Below are 19,389 nucleotides of genomic sequence, written 5' to 3'. Positions count from 1 at the left end.
GGTTTTCACAAAGTTTGCTGCTTCACTGTTTTTAGATTTTTTTTTGTCAGACGTTTTTATAAGTTTTAAGCATTTTCTAAGTTTCAAAGGCTATTATTGATTTGATATGAATTTTATCAAGTTTATGCAAAGAGTCAATATTTGAAGAGTTGGCCCTTTTTATCAAGACATCTGCAATTCACCCTGGCAATTCTGATTGATGGCGACACATTCCTTCATAATCAGTGCATGGAGTTTGTCAGAATTTGTTGGTTTTTGTTTGTCCACCCGCCTCTTGCGGATTGACCACAATTTCTCAATTGGATTAAGGTCCAGGGAGTTTCCTGGCCATGGACCCAAAATTTCACCAACTTCACCAACGTTTAGTTCCATTGATTTCAAGCATCACCCTCCTTCTAAAGCATCCAGTCTGCTATTCTAACTCAATCAGCCTGACAGAATGATCTCCAGCCTTGTGCTTATCACCACTCTTACTTGTGTTAACGGGAGGATCACTGAAATTATCTCAGCAGGTCCTTTTGTGGCAGGGCTGAACTGCAGTGGAAATGTTTCATTGCAATTCATCTGATCATCTGATCACGAGACCTGGTCACCTGAAGTCCGTGTGTCAACCAGATCAGTGTGTCGGATTCTGTCTCGAAATGGCCTCCATCTTAGGAAGCATGGAAGATGAAACCAAAGAATATTGATGAACTCTGGGAGGCATGCAAGACTGCTTTCTTTGCTATTCCTGGTGACTTCATCAATAAAATGTATGAACCCTTGCCAAACTGCATGGATGCAGTCCTTCAGTCATACAAGATATTAAATTTGGATCTCACAGCACCACTACTTAATTTGCTGACATATTTTTGTATTTGCAGTAAATTTGTTCAATTTCTGTATAGGCGACAAAACTTTGGTCTTGCCAAAATTTGACCTTTCTGTCTTGATTAAATGATACATTTTTTTTCAGTGAAACTAATTAATTTCAATGCATTAAACATCATTTGGTAGGCTATTGATTAATTAAAAGTCAAGTTAATAGCAGGTGTTTCTACAAAATAGATTTTTGTCAGGGACTGTATATGCAAATTTCCACAGAAGCAGCAAAATACATCAAAACCAGTATTTGTGTCATTCTCAGAACCTTCGGCCATGACTGTAGATTGATTTTGTATAATAAGGAGACAAGGCTTCTTATTAACATTTACATTACATTTATGGCATTTATTAGACGCCCTTATCCAGAGCAACTTACAATCAGTAGTTACAGGGACAGTCTCCCTGGAGCAACTTAGGGTTAAGTGTCTTGCTCAGGGACACAATGGTAGTAAGTGGGGTTTGAACCTGGGTCTTCTGGTTCATAGACAGGTGTGTTACCCACTAGGCTACTACCACCCTGTAGTATTAAGTCTTTGGTCTGGAAAACAATATGACAAAAAGTTGCATTCCAACGTTAACCTCAAATAAACAAAACCACTGGACCTGTAGGACCAATATGAAGTGTGTTAAACCACACACACACACACACACACACACACATGCAGAGGGACTGTAACAGGTAGGGTCAGGACTCCCATCCCTCCTGCTCATTCATGCAGCTCGTTAATGCCTTGTACACACACACACACACACATTTACATTTACATTTACATTTACATTTATGGCATTTATCAGACGCCCTTATCCAGAGCGACTTACAATCAGTAGTTACAGGGACAGTCCCCCTGGAGCAAGTTAGGGTTAAGTGTCTTGCTCAGGGACACAATGGTAGTAAGCGGGATTTGAACCTGGGTTTTCTGGATCATAGGCGACACACACACACACACACACACACACACCTTACAGGCACGGGCTCATTTCTCTCCGCTCCTCAACCTAATTACGCACCGCTGGGGTCCGCAAAACTAACAGGCACTGGCAAAGATAAAATTAGACGAAGTGCTCGCCGGCCGGGGCCCTGAGTGGCTTCCCTACCCGGCACCGCCTGTTTCCTGTATTTACAGAGACGCGCAGGGGCCACGCCTCCTGCTGACTCAGCAGCTATGTATCTGCGGGGTTCGCCATTTAAACGTAATGAGGGCTATCATCACAGCCGGTCAAGCCGTTTGAATTATATGAATGGTGCCAGGAGCTGTGGGAAGTTGTAGTAGCCACGGCTGCAGCTGTGAGCCCGTAACACCAGCAGGAGCAGAAGTAGCAGCAGAGCTCAGCCGTTATTTATAACGCAGTGCGCCGGGGACACGGTGGAGGCTGAGCATGCTGCCTCCTTGGAAATGGTTCTTCTGCGGTCCCGGGGCCATGGGTGGGGATCGTTCATCCCAGAACCTCACAGTTGGAGGATCCTGGGGCTGTGCTGCAAAGCAACATTTCTCAATTGGCCAGGTTTAGCCTGAAGTCATGACTGTCCAATAAGAGTTTAGATAAACAGCCATCCTACTGGTCAGTCAAGGTTTCTGTCTTAACTTAATCAGTCAGAAAATCAATAACAACAATTATTTTGATGATTATGATTGTTATTATTTATTTTGATGTATTAATTTTGTTTTATTGTTGTTATAATCTGTGTTATTATTGCAATATATATCTACTTGTATATTGAGACAGGTCTAATGATACTAATAATTCAAATGGATTTTTTTTGCACATTGCAATATTTAATTACAATACAAATACATACTAGGATATTTATTAATGTATTATGATGTTTATATTTTTATTGGTTTTTATTCCATTCCCCGCTGCAGGTATCAGAGCATCCAGAGAACCATGGCAAATGAAGACGAGGGCATTACCCGGAGGATCGAGTGCAGCGGCAGCACAGAAAATGAGACAGACTCCTCACCACAGGTCACAGGTCAGATACGTACCAGTGGCCATTTTTAGTTCCATATATTTTTTTACACCGCCGCCACCTTGTTACTCTTCGACATCTTCAGACGTGGGAAGGGAAGGACCCTCTTCTCCAGTCAACAGTCAGAAGATCACGCTACTGCTTCAGTGTCCAGCAGTGAAGTTTGTCACCCATCCAGAGTTCTTCACTGTTCTCCATGCTAACTATGTGAGTATTTGCATCATGTTCATCATCATCATCCTCAGGCAAATACCAAAAATGGCTTATTGCATCAATCGTCTATTCAAATATTCTGTCATACAGGAAGTGGTTCTTGACAGTAGTCCAGTTGAATTTTATCAGACTTATTTTGTGCACATGATGGGACACCAACTGTGCACCATTTTTATTGTTATTTAAGCAAAAACATAATGAATATATTATACTATCCTACAACAACATGTTGTGGATGTTACTGGATACTCAGATTTACTCCCAAAGCAGACAGGTTTTGAGTTTTTACGGGTGTGCGTACTGCACTCTGGTTGTAGGTTCCCGCATCATGAACCTGGTGATTATTGGCCATGTTGGCTTGTCGTAGTGGAGGGGAAATTTCGTATCATTTTCGTATCAAATTTCGTATTTATGTATCATTATTATTATTATTAAGAGGCTTTGCTACAGTGGTGAATTCATGTGGTCTTATTCTTATGGTATTAAGAAACATTAATGCATACTAGTTTTAACAAACACTTTTTTTTTTTCTTCCTTAGTTTATTGGCGCCCTTAGAATTTGACTATATTACCTTGAGTACTGATTCAGAATATTCTGCCCTCCATCGCTCTCTAATGAATCTGTTTAAGTCAAATTGAATCGGGTGTCCCAGTGTCCCACCCCCCAACCAGAGGTCATCTCCGATGGACTGGCACACATCTGGAAATGCTGTCAGAGCATTTCTTTTACCGGTGTAAGGGTTCTTATCCTCACTGTTCCCGGGCAACGGTGCCATGACCTTTCCATGCTGGGCGCAGCAGTTGCCGCACCACAGGAGTCGGCCTCTATCGACACGTAAAACTATTAATAGTCCATCGAATGGAAGGAGCCCTCAGCAGTTTCCTATGATGGCAAGGTGACGTGGACTGAAGGAACATATGTGACCTGTCAAAGTGTCCGTGTGTGTGTCAATCAGTTTGTGACTTTCAAAAGATAAACCCTGTGTATGTAAAAACACTTTGATCGTTCTGGGCCAGAGGTCATAAATAAGGTTTTGTTTGAAGAGAAAAGACATGCCCACTATGTGTGAAACAGGTTCTCTTTTTTTCCTGTCACGATGGGCTGGACATGGCGAGGAAGGAGGACGCATACGCACGACATCACAGGACAGGGGTTTAATACATAATAAACGCGACAAGGGAACATCACCAGACAATGACCTGATGGCGAACAGACACGAACAGGATAGTTTTATACAATTATATAATTATACACAGGTGAACAGGATCAGGGAACATTACACAAGACTAACATGAAACTCCGGTCCGCACTCCGCATCCGGAGTAACATCCTGCCGGACCGGATCATGACATTTCCTTTTTTCGGTAGTAACCATTAAATTAGATATTTTACGTTTTTATTGATTTTCACACTGTTGTTTCAAGGTTTCCACTGTTAACTACAAAATTGTTGTCCTACTTTATTGTTAGTATTATTAAAAATATATGCCTCTTGTAATTTTTCTCCCCATGGTATTGAAAGGGCTATCGAGCAATAACAACACTAGTAGTAACTAGTAGTTACTAGTAGTAAACTACTTTGCCACTTCATTCTGGATTTGCAGGGTGCCTACAGGATGTTTACCAACAGCACCTGTCTCAAGCACATGATCCTGAAAATCCGGCGTGACGCACGCAACTTTGAGCGCTACCAGCACAACAGGGACCTGGTCACCTTCCTCAATAAATTTGCAGACACCCAGCTGGAGCTTCCCAGAGGCTGGGAGATCAAGACAGATCCACAGGGAAAGGTGATAAAATACATTTACATTTACAAAATGATTCAGACGCCTTTATCCAGAACCATTTACAATCAGTAGTGACATGGACAGTCCTCCTGGAGACACCCAGGGTTAAGTGTCTGACTACCTGTGACTAATCTGGGATGTTTTTCCAGTCATTCTTTGTAGACCACAACAGCAGGGCGACAACATTCATCGACCCGCGAATGCCTCTGCAGAACGGACGTCTGCCCAACCACCTGACCCACAGGCAGCACCTGCAGCGACTGCGCAGCTACAGCGCCGGCGAGGTTGCTACAAACATTGCATTACACACTAGCTAAAAAAAACACACATCTCCGGCACCCATGTTTCTTCCCGTCATCATGCTCAGCTGTTGATGCCTGGCTCAGTGCTCAAAGGACCTCCCCCTCATAACTAGGCAACATTAAATCAAGGGAAAAGGTTATCCCCTCACTGCAGAGTGGCATGTCACCGGGACAATGATGCAGTCCCCCAACAAAAAAAAAAAAAAATGGTCTTCATAACACTTTGAAGAATTGGAAATCAATAAATGAATTATGGAAGAGTTGATCAATGTTGCTCTATGGTCTTTGTTGCTATTTTTTTTAAGTCTTAAAAGTCTTGTGCGGGGGAAGTCCTAGCCTGTTTAATGCCCTGGGCAAACAATTTTAATTTTGCACTTAATTACCAACATCCATCCTCCAACCTGAGGATCACCCCAATGGAAACTAATAGACTCTTTAGTGCGCAGATTCAGTTTGTATTTTTATTTATTTATTGCAATTTCTCACAAACCAGGAAAAATCCCGCCCCCTCCCCTTTCAACAGGTGTGAGACTTCAGCCCAACAGCAGTAGCAGCAAGTGGGCACTCCGAGGATCTCGTACTCACGTCCCGCGTATATGGGTGTAATAGAGTTTAGAGTACACAAAGACGTTGATGTTGACTCCTTTTTCACCTTGTCTGTTCCACATTAAATACTGCAGGCCGCAATACTGTTTATTTTGCGTGGAAATATTCATCATAAATCTATTCGCATATGAGCAAAGTTCCATGGTCTATTTTACAGTGAAAAATGTTTTGGGCCAGAAAGGTAACACTTGATACCATTTCTAATAGTTCAACATTTTGAATTGGCACATAAATGGGTACCTTACACATATTAAAATGTTCTTTATTTCCTAGCAGTAAGTATTGCTGAGCAGTACCTCCTACAGGCACCATATGGGTACTGCAGCCTGCTGAGCAGTATTTAAGGTGGAACTGACAATTCGAATAAGAAGCTTACTTCAGCATAATGTTTCATTTTGTGAGCTGATTATTAGATGCCACTCCAGCCAGTCAGAAAATCTCCTGCTGCCCCCTCCCCCTTAAAATGGGCAACCACCCATGTAAGCCATATCAAAAACCGCCACTTAAACTAAGAATGTAAATACGTTTTTATCATGAACCCATCCCTTCCACTTGCATCAGCAGAAATACTTCATAAAATAAAAAGTGATGAACATTTATAATCATATGGTTTTATGATTCTATAATAGACTAATTATTGGAGGGTGATCGGTATCGGTTGACAGTAATCACAGAGAAGCGACTGTTTGCCGGAATGTCTGATGGTCTGCTGCCTCACAGGCGTCTGAAGTGTCCCGGAGCCGAGGGGCGTCTCTGACCACGAGGCCGGGGAACAGTCTGGTGGCAGCCATCCGGAGTCAGTACCAGCACGACTCTGTGCCATTGGGTGGGAGATCAATTTTCTCTTATTTATCTGGGATTTTTTTAGAATAATCTGGGATTGTTTATCTGGGATTTTTAACGTGTTTTGCAAATTTCAGTACGGTCCAAAACCTGTCTTGTTTCACAGCTTACAATGACAAGATTGTAGCCTTCCTTCGACAGCCGAACATCCTTGAGATGCTTCAGGAACGGCAGCCTAGCCTCTCCAGAAACCACGTGCTCAGGTGACTTCATTTTCTGACCTGCTTTTTATGGCTTCCAGACGGGTTAAAAGCCCGGGATTACGACCTGTGCGGCCATAATCACACTACCATCCATGTGCATCTGAAGTACTTCAGGACATGTTAGTTCTTTCTGTGTGTAAACTGACGGTGAAGCCTTCAAAACTTTAGCAATGCTAACCCAAGGGCTTTTGATATTTTCATTCAGTTGTACAGTGAACGTTAGGACATGCCCCGTCCCTAAAGCATAAAAAGAAAAAATGCTGATCATTATCTTAAAAGCATTCCAGAGATGAGACTAATGGCTAATAGACTTCCTCTCATGTGAACGTTAAAGGTCTGTTAGCATTCCATCTGTAGCGCTAATGTTAGACGAATGATATGGATGTCAAGAAGTTGAAGATTGACGGCTGTTGGTCCCCGGCAGGGAGAAGATTCATTACATTCGGATTGAAGGCCCACAGGGGGTGGAGAAGTTGTCCAGCGATGCAGACCTCGTCATTCTTCTGAGGTGAGTGTGTTAAATGGAACCACACACTGCAGGTGAAGAAAATGGACTCTGCAAAACATTCTGCAAATTTTGGGGAGATTTTGGGCCAAACAGGATCACCTTCATGCATACAGTATGAGCTGATAATACACATTTGGTGTAACTGAGAAAACTGATGAGTTCAAAGGTGAAAAAAGGTCACTTTTTCTATTTCAATGGCAGCCATTCCAACATGCCTTCAACATGATGAGATTCTGATTGGATAATTAGATCAACCAAATCTTATCAAACCGTGAAAGGTTTGACAGCTGCTAATGTTCAACCCTTAACTAAGTTAAAAGGGTCTTATTATATAATATAATTTAGGGCATAAACTTGTGAATGCCTATATTTTAAGAACACCACATTCAATCTTCTCCATCTTGGCCCCTCGGTGGTGGAATGAACTTCCCCTCGAGGTCAGAACAGCTCAGTCACTGAGTATTTTCAAACGGCAGCTCAAGACCTTCCTCTTTAAAGAATATTTAGATTAACTTGTAACTTTCTTATTGTCGAACTTGTGTACAGAATCTACAACAGAGTCAATAAAAAGGTTGTATTCATAGTTGAGGGTCCTAGTGAACTGGAATTGATCTTTTCATCGATGGTAACTTGAAAGCACGTTGTAAGTCGCTCTGGATAAGGGCGTCTGCCAAATGCCTTAAATGTAAATGTAAATGTAAAACTACACTGAAAAAAGTGAACACTGGCTAAAACCTAATATTTTACCTTTGATGTAATATAAATAAACCAATCAAACCTGCTGTAAACTGGTTTATTTACAATACATCAATGCTAAAATATTAGGTGTGACAGATTTTAGCCAGTGTTCACTTTATACTGTGTAGATTTATGAGTGGTCAAAGGTCAAGGTCACAGATGGCTGTCTGCCATGTTGGTGGGGGTGTCCACCTGAAACCGATTCGTCGCTCGTATGTCATTTCCCTGTGGCCCCGCTGCCAAACAGACATTCTTTAAATGTCCTGCCGTACTCTCACAAGATTACTCTAAGACAGAAACTCTTGTCCCTATATAGGTGCGTGGCAACGCCTCCGCCTTCAGCGCCAACTGGATTACCCATGGGCCGGCTTTCCCATTCACACTCATCAGCCGTCATTGCCTTTCTCGTTGTGTAACCAATCAGGTTGAAGCGCTTTCTGTAGGGACTTTGAGTTCATGCCTGGACTCTCAAAGCACACTTAAGATCAATGGGAGCATTACAGTTCCAATAGCGAGGGTTGTGCCACAGTTAACATTGGCCTCGCATTGTGATATACGGATCCTTCCACCTGATATAATTTTTTTTCTCATTTGTCTTTTTACATTAACAACATTTAGTAGACGTACTTATAGAAAGTGACTTACAGAACTTACAGTATTTATATCCTCAGTAGCAGAGCATGAAACAGGTTATGTGTCTTGCTCAGTGACACAATGGTATTAGGTGGGGCTTGAACCTGGGTCTTCTGGTCCATACTTCTGGTCACATATCCATAAGTAGATAATAATCTCTATGTATTATTCTCTCCTTTTTTACTCAATTCTGTCGTCTGCTGGTTGTGCTAATATCTGCAAGGTTTCCCTCACAGCGATTGTCTTTGTTCCTCCTCAGCTTGTTTGAGGAGGAGATCATGTCTTACGTTCCTTCCCACTCCTTCCATCCTGGCTTCAGCTTTTCGCCACGATGCTCCCCCGGGTCCTCGCCCCAGAATTCGCCAGGTGAGTGTCACTAACTCGGTTGCCCTTTTACACCATGCCTTTACAAAAGCCCAGAGCTCGCGCCTGCAAATGACTTAAACGATGATATGGCGATGAGACAGGCTTCTTTTTCCCCTCTGACAGTGACATGGGAGAGTCTCTCTCTGGCTGATTTTCATGGCAGATTTAGAGCAGCTCACACAGCCCCCTCCTTCTCATCAGGGGTCCCGCAAAGCTACAAAGAGCCGCTAACAGCAGCCTAACGAGCTGCCCCTGCCTGCTTGTTATGGGCACTTTGATGAAAAGACAGGGAGAGGTGGAGAGGGAGGCAGTAGCACGTTGGTAAACAGAGCGTCCCCGACTGTGCTCCACTTCTCATGAACGTGACCCACAAACCAGAGAAGATGGGCAGATTGGCGGCTTATTTTTAGCAGCGTTGGTGGGTCCCCAATATTCTCTCTTTGATGCTGGCAACAGGTAGTAAATCATAACGCCTTACTGATTGACAATGTTATTGATTATATTCCATTGAGTATCCACACTGAATGACTATATGGAAGTAGAAAATGGTGTATGAATTAAATATATACATTTTTAATACTTGAATTAAATCTGCATGTAGGTGTTGGTGGTGAGCGTGGTAATGTTTGTGATGTCCGCTTACACACCCCCGTGTACCAAGCCCAACAGAACCCGACCGACCCGACAAGTACTGCTTTTTATAAGCCTGTCTGTCTAGACTAAGTGCTATACTAAGAAGGAAAGGAAATGTATGGCAAAATGAGTGCGTTTAACGGCTACCCTCCGTTTCACCTCCTCGGCATCCATTTTCACATCTCTATGGTAATTAAAACACATCACCCGATGAACAAATCAAATCAAATGAACTTTTCATTTAAAAAATTGACATTTATTAAGACAAATTTACAACATGCAAAACATATTTACCAATTGCCAAAACCAATTTACAAGCAGCGAATCATACGAATAGGATAGGTACTATAGACCGGGGGTTCGTATTTGCTGACCAACCATTTTCTGTGCCAGTTCAACCCGACCTGATCCAAACCATCTAAAACAATAGAAATTAAACCATAACCCAACCTATGGGGTTAGGTTTGGCTCAGGCCAAGATTTACAGCTGGGTGTTGGGAGTATAGAGAACGGTGATAAACTGAGAAAAAGGGAGAAGATGGACGCTGCGCTACACCTGTTTTTGAATTTGAGTTGGTAAAGCTATGGTCATTTTGTCACTTACTCAATAATGGTAACAAGACAATTACTACAAAGAACTAAAATTCATGTGTTCCCTTGTTGTTATTCTCATTTTTTAAATAATGGAAATTAGTAGTCGATAGATAAATGTTATTGTCACTATTTTTGCTTTTATTTCGGAATGAGGTAGGACAGTTAGAATAATGTGCACATCTTAGAGTAAAGAAGTGTCTTCACTAGAGCTGTCAGGGTTGTGCCTTTGCTTTAATGCATCACCTCCCTTGGCAGGCTTGCAGAGGGCCAGAGCTCCTGCCCCGTACCGCAGAGATTTTGAAGCCAAGCTGCGCAACTTTTACAGAAAGCTGGAGGCAAAAGGATATGGCCAGGGCCCAGGAAAGATCAAGTGAGTTTCATTGTGGGTCCGTCCTGTCACACTCACTGCTGATGTGATCCTCAACAGAGCTACATGCATGGTTCTTCCCTGTGGCGTTTCAGGCTCCTGATCAGACGAGATCACCTTCTGGAGGGCACCTTTAACCAGGTGATGGCCTACTCACGCAAGGAGCTGCAGAGGAACAAGCTCTACGTCACCTTCATCGGCGAGGAAGGGTGCGGATGTCACAAGCATTCTTTGTTTTATCTTTTCGTTTTGAGAGTTTGAAACACGAAGAATATTTCAGAAGCTCACTGTTCCTCCGTACATTAGTCTTTTAAATGTAGTGCAGTTACTGCGTGTGAAAAGTTGCTACTCCAGTAAGCTCTTAAAGGGAATGTCATTTTTTAAACAGTAGAACTCATGCCACATTTTTATTGGGAAACAGACGTATTTGATTGATTTTAAGGCAGCTATTTTCAAAAATGCGTTTCCCTTCTTCTGTGGTTTTCAGTCTGGACTACAGCGGCCCTTCACGGGAATTCTTCTTCCTGCTGTCTCAGGAGCTGTTCAACCCATATTATGGCCTGTTTGAATACTCTGCCAACGACACCTACACTGTGCAGATCAGCCCCATGTCTGCTTTTGTGGAGAATCATTTAGAATGGTGAGACAAACACCAGTGAAGAGGCATTGTTACAGATGTTTACATTTTTTATTTAAAAAAAAAATGGAATGAACAACCCAACTTCTTTGGGTTAGATTTGATATTGAATTCAAATATCACACTAATATCATACTAAACTGAAGACTCAGGAATATGAAATATAAAACAAAATGAAACAAAAAAAATCACAAAAATTTGAACATTTGCGTCTCTTCAAATCAGGGAGCTTTTTCTGTGATTGCAGCATTTCACACTTTTGTCTTCTCTCCACCACCTTAAATTAGACGACAGTCCTGAAGGTTTATACTGAACAATTTCTTATCATTCACTCATGTTAATGAGCATTTCATGAGGCGGATTTTGATGATGACAATAGTGAACAAAGCAGCCATGAAGGTAAAAAGAGGCAACTCTGAAAAAAAAAAAGATTCATCAAACATACTTCACCTTCTCCTCATACAACAAATACTAAATATGTTTCTGGCTTTGGCTTTTGCTTCAAAATGGCTCCATCTTAGTCTCCATGACCGGCACTTTTGACCGGTACTGTATATTTCCCATAATCCCCCAGGTTCCGGTTCAGTGGCCGTATTCTGGGACTTGCTCTGATCCACCAGTACCTGCTGGATGCCTTCTTCACTCGGCCTTTCTACAAAGCTCTCCTCAGACTGTGAGTCAGTCAGTCACCATGTCGTGCATCCCCCCACTTTACCTCCTCTGCATATAACTGTATGTGCATGTTAAGAATCTTGAGCGGTTTTAGCCATAACCTTCAATCCTAGGGTTCAAATTTTGCAAAGAATGCAGCATCTAGCCAAAACTATAGGTTGCTATTGGAACATGCTTTTTTGCTCATATGTTTTTTAAGGCTTTCTGTTAACAGAAACTTGGCTCCCGAATCTATATCTGCATAGAGCAACTGACCTGAGCGATTTAGAGTACCTGGATGAGGAATTTCACCAGAGCCTGCAGTGGATGAAGGATAATGACATCACTGACATCCTGGACCTGACCTTCACTGTGAATGAGGAGGTTTTCGGCCAGGTACCATGGCCGTCCCTTCGCTGCAAATAATACGAAACTTCAGAACCCTGCTCCAACTTATACTACAGCTTCACAGTGTCAAACATATCGATGATTTACCTTCTAGGTGACAGAGAGGGAGCTGAAGTCAGGCGGTTCCAACATCCAGGTGACAGAGAAGAACAAAAAGGAGTACATAGAGCGCATGGCCAAATGGAGGGTCGAGCGGGGCGTGGTGCAGCAGACTGAGGCAATGGTCCGCGGCTTTTATGAGGTTAGATTATAGACATTCGGAAGAAAGTCAAACATAAAAATGTGGCAGTCCTCCAGTTAAGATGAAGATGATTCTTTATTTTGGCTGCTCATGTCATTCTTATACTGATTATACATGCATATTATATTCAAAAAGGAATTCTAAGTTTTAGTTTTATTTAAGTAATAAAACATTCTTAAAATGTATAATCATCCACTGAGGCTGTATACCTGTTTTCTTATATGCAGGCATATCTAGTACATTCTACTACTAGTACATTCTAATATGTGTACCAGACGTGATAGCCCATTTAATTCACTTCATATTATGAATGAATGCTTAAAAATATGTTACAATTTCTGCTGTAGAAATTTAAACATAAGCATATTAAAATATGCCTAGAATTAGCACTATCAAATATTGTTGTGTTATGGATGGACAGATGATCTGTCTCCCCGGCAGGTGGTCGACTCTCGCCTGGTTTCTGTATTTGACGCTCGGGAGCTGGAGCTGGTCATTGCCGGCACGGCCGAGATCGACCTGAACGACTGGAGGAGCAACACAGAGTACAGAGGAGGTGAGACACGGACAGACGGGCTGCAGTGAGGTTATGTTCAGTTCAGCATATGATCCGTATTTGAGGGATTTACTCAAGGGACTCACTCACCAGGTTTTTATGCACTTCACATATAATGCATGCAAAGGACAGTAGGATTTTGTAGCTGTGCACTCTGCAAAATTCTTTCAGGAGAAATTCAGTGAGAATCTACCAATGTAAATGGTCATGAAAATAAAGAAAACACATTGAATGAGTAGTTGTGTCCAGTCTTTTGGCCTGTACTGTATATAACCTGACCTTTCACTCTCATTATGCACATGGTGCTGTTATTGCATTGGGCTGAGTGAAAGAAATGCAAATGCAGTGTATTCAGTGTATTGCTTTGAAAGCTTGAATCAGCTGAATCTGTAGTGGAAAGCACAAGTTTTTTTCTTTGCATGAAGCGAATATGTGTTTTTGTTCCATGGAACAGATGCGTCGAAATGTACCATGAACACCTCAGAATCATTCATCACTGAGAAAGCAGCGCTGACATTGCCAGTTCGCTCATCTGGTTCTCGTAACCTGGCCAGGTCTCCTGCCCCGCTGGGGGTCGTTTGACCCAGTTTCCGCAAGATGTTTGCAGTGGAAGCTTTTGGACAGGGTGCCACCTCCAGTCACCGGTGCCAAAACAAACAGACCCTTGTTTTAGGTTGCATTGAGGCCCCAATGCAGTGTGCATTGTTAATGATGGGTGTTGGAAGCCACGTCATATTGACAATCTATGTTCAATTTGTAGGACTTTTATCTATATTTATAATGTCTACACACATACACAATAAGCACCCATGCACCGATGATGAACTGAGGTGACTGTTACTAAAAAAATGTTAGTACAAAACAGAGTGAAGTGAAAGCAATATTTTTTTAAATATTGAGGCCTCAAGAGCCAGGAGAGTTTCATCTTTATCGTTTCAAAATGATCGTTTGTAGTTCAGTTTCAAGATGTCATTGGTCCAGTTGCATACGCTGCTAACTCTGCTGCAACCACACGTTGATATTTCCACTCCTAACTCATCCTGAACTGCGGCCAGCAATATTTAGGCAGCTTCTGTTTACATATAAATGTGCAAGATTTTTCAAATGGAACGTTCTCGTTGTATGCAAAATATTTGAATATTTGTTGGCTTAGTTGTATGTTCCCTTCTCGCTGTGCCCTGGCAGGCTACCACGACGGGCACATCGTGATCCGGTGGTTCTGGGGCGCGGTAGAGCGCTTCAACAACGAACAGAGGCTGCGGCTCTTGCAGTTTGTGACGGGCACGTCCAGCGTTCCGTACGAGGGCTTCGCTGCCCTGCGCGGGAGCAATGGCCTGCGCCGCTTCTGCATCGAGAAGTGGGGCAAGATCACCTCACTGCCCAGGTATGGCCGTTCCCTTTGTCACAGCTCGTTGAAAAAAGAAAGGTCTCCCTTTCATTTCCAGGGCGTTTGAGAGAAACGCATTCCTGAGAAATTGCGCCCATTATAGAGTCTGTTTAAACCTGATGGGTGCCATTGTGAGGCCGTGAATGGACACCAGTCTGTTAAATGAGATGAAGACTGTGATCATGCAGACAAGCTTTGTTTTTTCCTTTGGATTAAGCACAGACTGTACATACTCACTTTCTCCACTTACAGCATGTTGGACCGGGATCAGCATTTTCAGTTAATCCTATAAAACAGAGCATGGACTGAGATGATTGTTCCATCTAACAAGTTCCTGACATTTGAACCTCTCACAAAATACAGTACAATTTGATGCACTCAGATGCAGGGGATCCGGTATGTTTTGAATGTAACCGACATACTCCATACAGCGGGTGCACCTACTACAATGTGGGTTACAATACACAGTTTATTTTTTACATGCCACACCATAGAACTGTAATACTGTACTAAATGTATGTATGATGTGATCTGATGTGAGATATATTTATATATATATATATATATATATATATAGAAGTGCAATTGTAGGTCCCTTCTCACCTGAGTGGTCCCTGAACAGTTCACCTTGAGATCACTGCAATTTTCATCTGCTCTGGACTGAAAAGCTAGTCTGATCATCAGAATAAACTGAGGGCTCATATTTCATTGTCACACATACAGTCAGTCAGCATTTGTCGCCTAAACGCGAGGTTATGTTGCTATAGAAAGACCTGAAACAGGTCTCAGGTAAATTAAAATTCTACACAAACAAATAACTGTGTTAGTATAACCAGTGCACATTTGAAAGGTATAATATAGCATGCATAGTATAGTGCAGTCGCGGTGGCACCATGTAATGACCTTTGGCCTTATGTCTGAGACCACAGCTCGGCAAGCAGTCTCTCACGGTTTACTAGTGGTGCCCGAGCAGGTAAAGAAGCCAAGCTGCTACCGATGTGCCAATGAGCAAGGTACAATTGGGACGCAGGCTGCTTTGAATGCTGACACAGAATGCTGACACTTCCTTCCGCCAATCCCGGAAGGACATGTTTAGCATGTGCCGGCCCTGCAGACAGCTAAGCAAAGAAACAACACATAATGATCGATTATGACTGTGCAAGTTTGCCTGATCTGCCTTTATAACTGACTGTGCTTGGGTTAGTAAATGTCCTCATAAATTACCTAGTCAGGGTTTATAGGGTTCTGATATTATATTCTGGTTTTTGCAGGGCTCACACATGCTTCAACCGTCTGGACCTGCCCCCGTACCCGTCCTACACCATGCTCTTCGAGAAGCTCCTGACTGCGGTGGAGGAGACCAGCACGTTTGGCCTGGAGTGACATCGCCTACCATTTGCGACCGGCATCTTTTCTATAATAGCGCTATGGTTTTCCATAAATTGTAACCAACTCTTATTTTATACTGTACATATCAGAACATTCTGTCGAGGAGAACTAAAGTACGGGAAACCTCTGCATGGTGTCTGCTGTTATAATCATGTGCTGTACTGTATATAATGTACTGTGGTATGGGGGGCGGGGCTTGCACAGGCCCACTGCTAAGATACTTGCTAATGCCCCGCAGACACATTCAAGACACGTGTCCCATAATTCCATTCTGCTTCCTGCTCTCACCTGGACCCACATTATGGACCCCTGGGAGCTCACCATCACATGCATTATCAAAATGGCTTCACGACTGCTGAATTGTTTAAGGAATAATTTGCACTGATAACGCTGAAGCGAGAAACCCTTTGTTGACCTGCATTCTGCTGAAAGTATGTGGCTGGGAAAGGTTTGGGTCCATTCGTCAGTAGAAGCCCTGCTGCAGCTCCTAGGACCCAGGACACCCTTCCTTGGCACAGGGTTTAAATGTTGAAGGCAGGCAGGAAGCCCAGGCGACTGAGGTGATGTAGCTGATATGGCAGCATCCAGATTAGAAACCGTTAAGCCTCCCCCATAAGCTGCAGTCCTCAGAGGCTGCTTGTCCAATTCGTGTCCATGGCAAAAATAACGGCGCAACCTGGTCACCTCAGGGACATGTGGAGGAAGGAGAACAAGAGACAGGCGATCGCGTCCATCCTATATCAATGACACTGAAGGTTTTACTAAAAAGGACAGAACAAGGTTTCACTGATTAGTCTTGGTCAGTTGTTTTTGCGTTGTTCCTGGATTTGTTTGGTCAAGCATTATAAAGGTCTTATTAAAAACTTCTCTTCAAATTCCGTTTTTCATGTAACCCATATTTTTAACTCCTGAAATGTATTTCTCTCTTCTTTTATTTGGTACTGTGCCCTTAGGGCTTGCAAATATTGATGAGCTCTCTTCTTATTTCCAAACTATCGATCGGCTGGCAGTACTTTTTCGGGACAGTGATTTGCAAACTATGTTAAAAAAGAAAAAAATCTCAACCAAGCAGAATTTTGGAAGGAAAATTCATGATGTCTTTATGGGTCCGAAGGAGGTGAATCTCCAAAGATCACTGAAACATTATTTGACATCTAATTATTTATTTATATGTTTGTTTATTTATTTGTCTGAACGCTTGTTAAGATGCAGAGTGATTGGTTATTGATTTTAATAGATTTTTTTACACTTCATTTTTTATTCAGCTTTATGTTTCTAAATTTACTGTGTGTGTGTTTGTATATGTGTGTTCAATCTATGATATTTTATAGAAAAGGCTCATGACTGTACATGATTCCAGACTAGAGTCTGTACAAACCCTGAAAAAAGGATAAATGTACATTTCGAGTGTCCTGTCAGAGACCACACAACACACGGTGACCAGGGCTAGTTGCTAGTAGGGCAGGGTCAATGATGTGTGTAATTGAAATGGGTTTGTTATCATTGCACTGTAAAATTGTTTTTATTATTTTTCTTTTCATTCACTCACCGCCTTTTTTTAGGGGCTCGATTCGACCCTAACCAAATGTGCAGCCTAAGCCCAAAAAGGAGAGATATACGCGGTTTGTACAGTTCACTCATTCTGAGATTGGTGGTTTAATAGTGGTGCTAAAGTCTGTAAGTGAAGTGTTTTTCAAGCATGATCTGTGCTGCACTTTTTTTTTTTTTTACATTGTATTTTTTTATTCTTTGTTTGGCTGGTTAGAGACCCCATTACTGATTTGTATTTAATTCAGTCAGTTTTTGGTTAAATTTGGTCTTCCTTGAAAGTATTTCACAGAGAGAGAGAGACTGGAAATTTGCTGAAGAATCTGTGGTTTTTATTTTTTTATTTATTTTATTTTAAATTGATGTATGATTTAAATTTCATTGGATACAGCAGCATTTATTGAAAAAAGTCAGGATACCCTGAGCAAAATATCATACTGTCTCAGTAAGCATGACTTTCATACCTTGGGGTTCATGTCCGGGATCAAAACTGTGTCTTCATTTCCAAAATAATTTTTCTGGGGAGATCATGTCATGGTCATTTTATCATTCTTATTATTTATTTCCCCTTATAAAACGAATGTGAATCAGTCCATTTTAATGTGAAAACTGAAATTATTGGTTGTTGGGATGTAAAGATGCTATACTTACCAGAAATAATGTGATCTAAAAACGTACAGAATTCTCAACTTAAGACATTTCAGTATCGTTACATCAATATTGGATTAAAAAACACTCTAGTTTGCAAAATGATTTCCAGAAGTTCTGAGATGCAAACCACTCTCACTGACACCCAAGGCCTTACAGTGTACTCGCTTATCTGGGCCCACTCGTCTGTGACGATATACACAGGCATTTTGGAGTCATGGGCACATCTTATCTGGTGCAAAATGTCGATAGTTGCGTCACTTGGTCCCCAGCTCTCTTTTCAGGGTCAGAGAATCTCGGAATTTTGCTGCATCATAGGTTAAGATCATTTGATGCACCAGCAAGAATTGGAAACTTAATCCCATAGAAAACCTGGGAAGGGTCTGCTGACAGTGTTTATTTTAGGTCATTAAATATGATTCTCTTTATTTCCTGCTTAACATCACAAAAAGCCGACAGTCTCAGCGTGTAGACTTTCTATATCCACTATAGCCTTGATTTTCGGCATCTGATCCATCCATTCTGGCTATTACACTAAAAAATAAACTGGGTATGGCACGTCTAACAGACAAATGGCTTGGGGTCAGAATCAGGAACCTAGATACTCAGGCTGTGCTTTCTGTCTTCTCACCTTACTGTACATGAATGTCAATAAACAGTCACTTTGTAATTTATGCGCTCCACTCCGACTGGCTTTTTTTAACAACGGGGCTTGCACATTTTGGTGGCCTAGCGGTTAAGGAAGCGGCCCTGTAATCAGAAGGTGGCCGGTTCAAATCCCGATCCGCCAAGGTGCCACTGAGGTGCCACTGAGCAAAGCACGGTCCCCACACACTGCTCCCCGGGCGGCGCCTCTCATGGCTGCCCACTGCTCACTCAGGGTGATGGGTTAAATGCAGAGGGTAAATTTCACTGTGTGCATCGTGTGCTGTGCTGCTGTGTATCACATGTGACAATCACTTCACTTACTCTGGTTCATAATCTTCATGCCAATGGCTGTTTTACCCCCGTTTACCGGCAGGGGGCAAAGTAAAAATTTCATCTTTATCCTGGGACAAAACCAATCTGAACACACGAGTTATGTGTTGGGCTTTTTGCAAAAATTAGGATGTGCAATATGCACGAGAGCTTTGTTTTTTACAAATGATTTGAGTTTTTTTTTTACCTGTGTGTGAAAACATAATTCTGGTGAAATAAGCCTTAAACATTTTGGAATTTATGGGATTTGGTCCGTAATATTGAAGTTGGTAACTAATTGGTAACCTTTTCAAGGGATGCGGGGCAAACCCGACGGC

The 19,389-nt window shown here is 42.1% G+C and overlaps 1 protein-coding gene across 2 annotated transcripts in view; it reads left to right on the top strand.

Moving 5' to 3' along the window:
* The window catches only part of hecw1a (HECT, C2 and WW domain containing E3 ubiquitin protein ligase 1a), a 56,357-nt gene extending 37,589 nt beyond the window's left edge, over positions 1-18,768 (top strand). For both annotated transcript variants that reach the window (XM_028967127.1, XM_028967125.1), the window contains 17 exons: positions 2,730-2,839; positions 2,922-3,043; positions 4,654-4,839; positions 4,986-5,120; positions 6,465-6,570; positions 6,694-6,790; positions 7,215-7,298; positions 8,929-9,035; positions 10,518-10,632; positions 10,725-10,838; positions 11,117-11,269; positions 11,841-11,939; positions 12,184-12,313; positions 12,420-12,566; positions 13,008-13,122; positions 14,308-14,506; positions 15,781-18,768. In XM_028967127.1, the coding sequence (XP_028822960.1) occupies positions 2,730-2,839; positions 2,922-3,043; positions 4,654-4,839; positions 4,986-5,120; positions 6,465-6,570; positions 6,694-6,790; positions 7,215-7,298; positions 8,929-9,035; positions 10,518-10,632; positions 10,725-10,838; positions 11,117-11,269; positions 11,841-11,939; positions 12,184-12,313; positions 12,420-12,566; positions 13,008-13,122; positions 14,308-14,506; positions 15,781-15,892 (2,131 nt within the window). In that variant the 3' untranslated portion in view covers positions 15,893-18,768. The remainder of the gene's footprint in view (positions 1-2,729; positions 2,840-2,921; positions 3,044-4,653; positions 4,840-4,985; positions 5,121-6,464; positions 6,571-6,693; positions 6,791-7,214; positions 7,299-8,928; positions 9,036-10,517; positions 10,633-10,724; positions 10,839-11,116; positions 11,270-11,840; positions 11,940-12,183; positions 12,314-12,419; positions 12,567-13,007; positions 13,123-14,307; positions 14,507-15,780) is intronic.
* The last annotated feature ends 621 nt before the right edge of the window (positions 18,769-19,389 follow it).

Source organism: Denticeps clupeoides, chromosome 2, assembly GCF_900700375.1.
Source record: "Denticeps clupeoides chromosome 2, fDenClu1.1, whole genome shotgun sequence".
NCBI lineage: Eukaryota > Metazoa > Chordata > Actinopteri > Clupeiformes > Denticipitidae > Denticeps > Denticeps clupeoides.
This window is presented reverse-complemented; position numbering and strand designations above follow the sequence as displayed.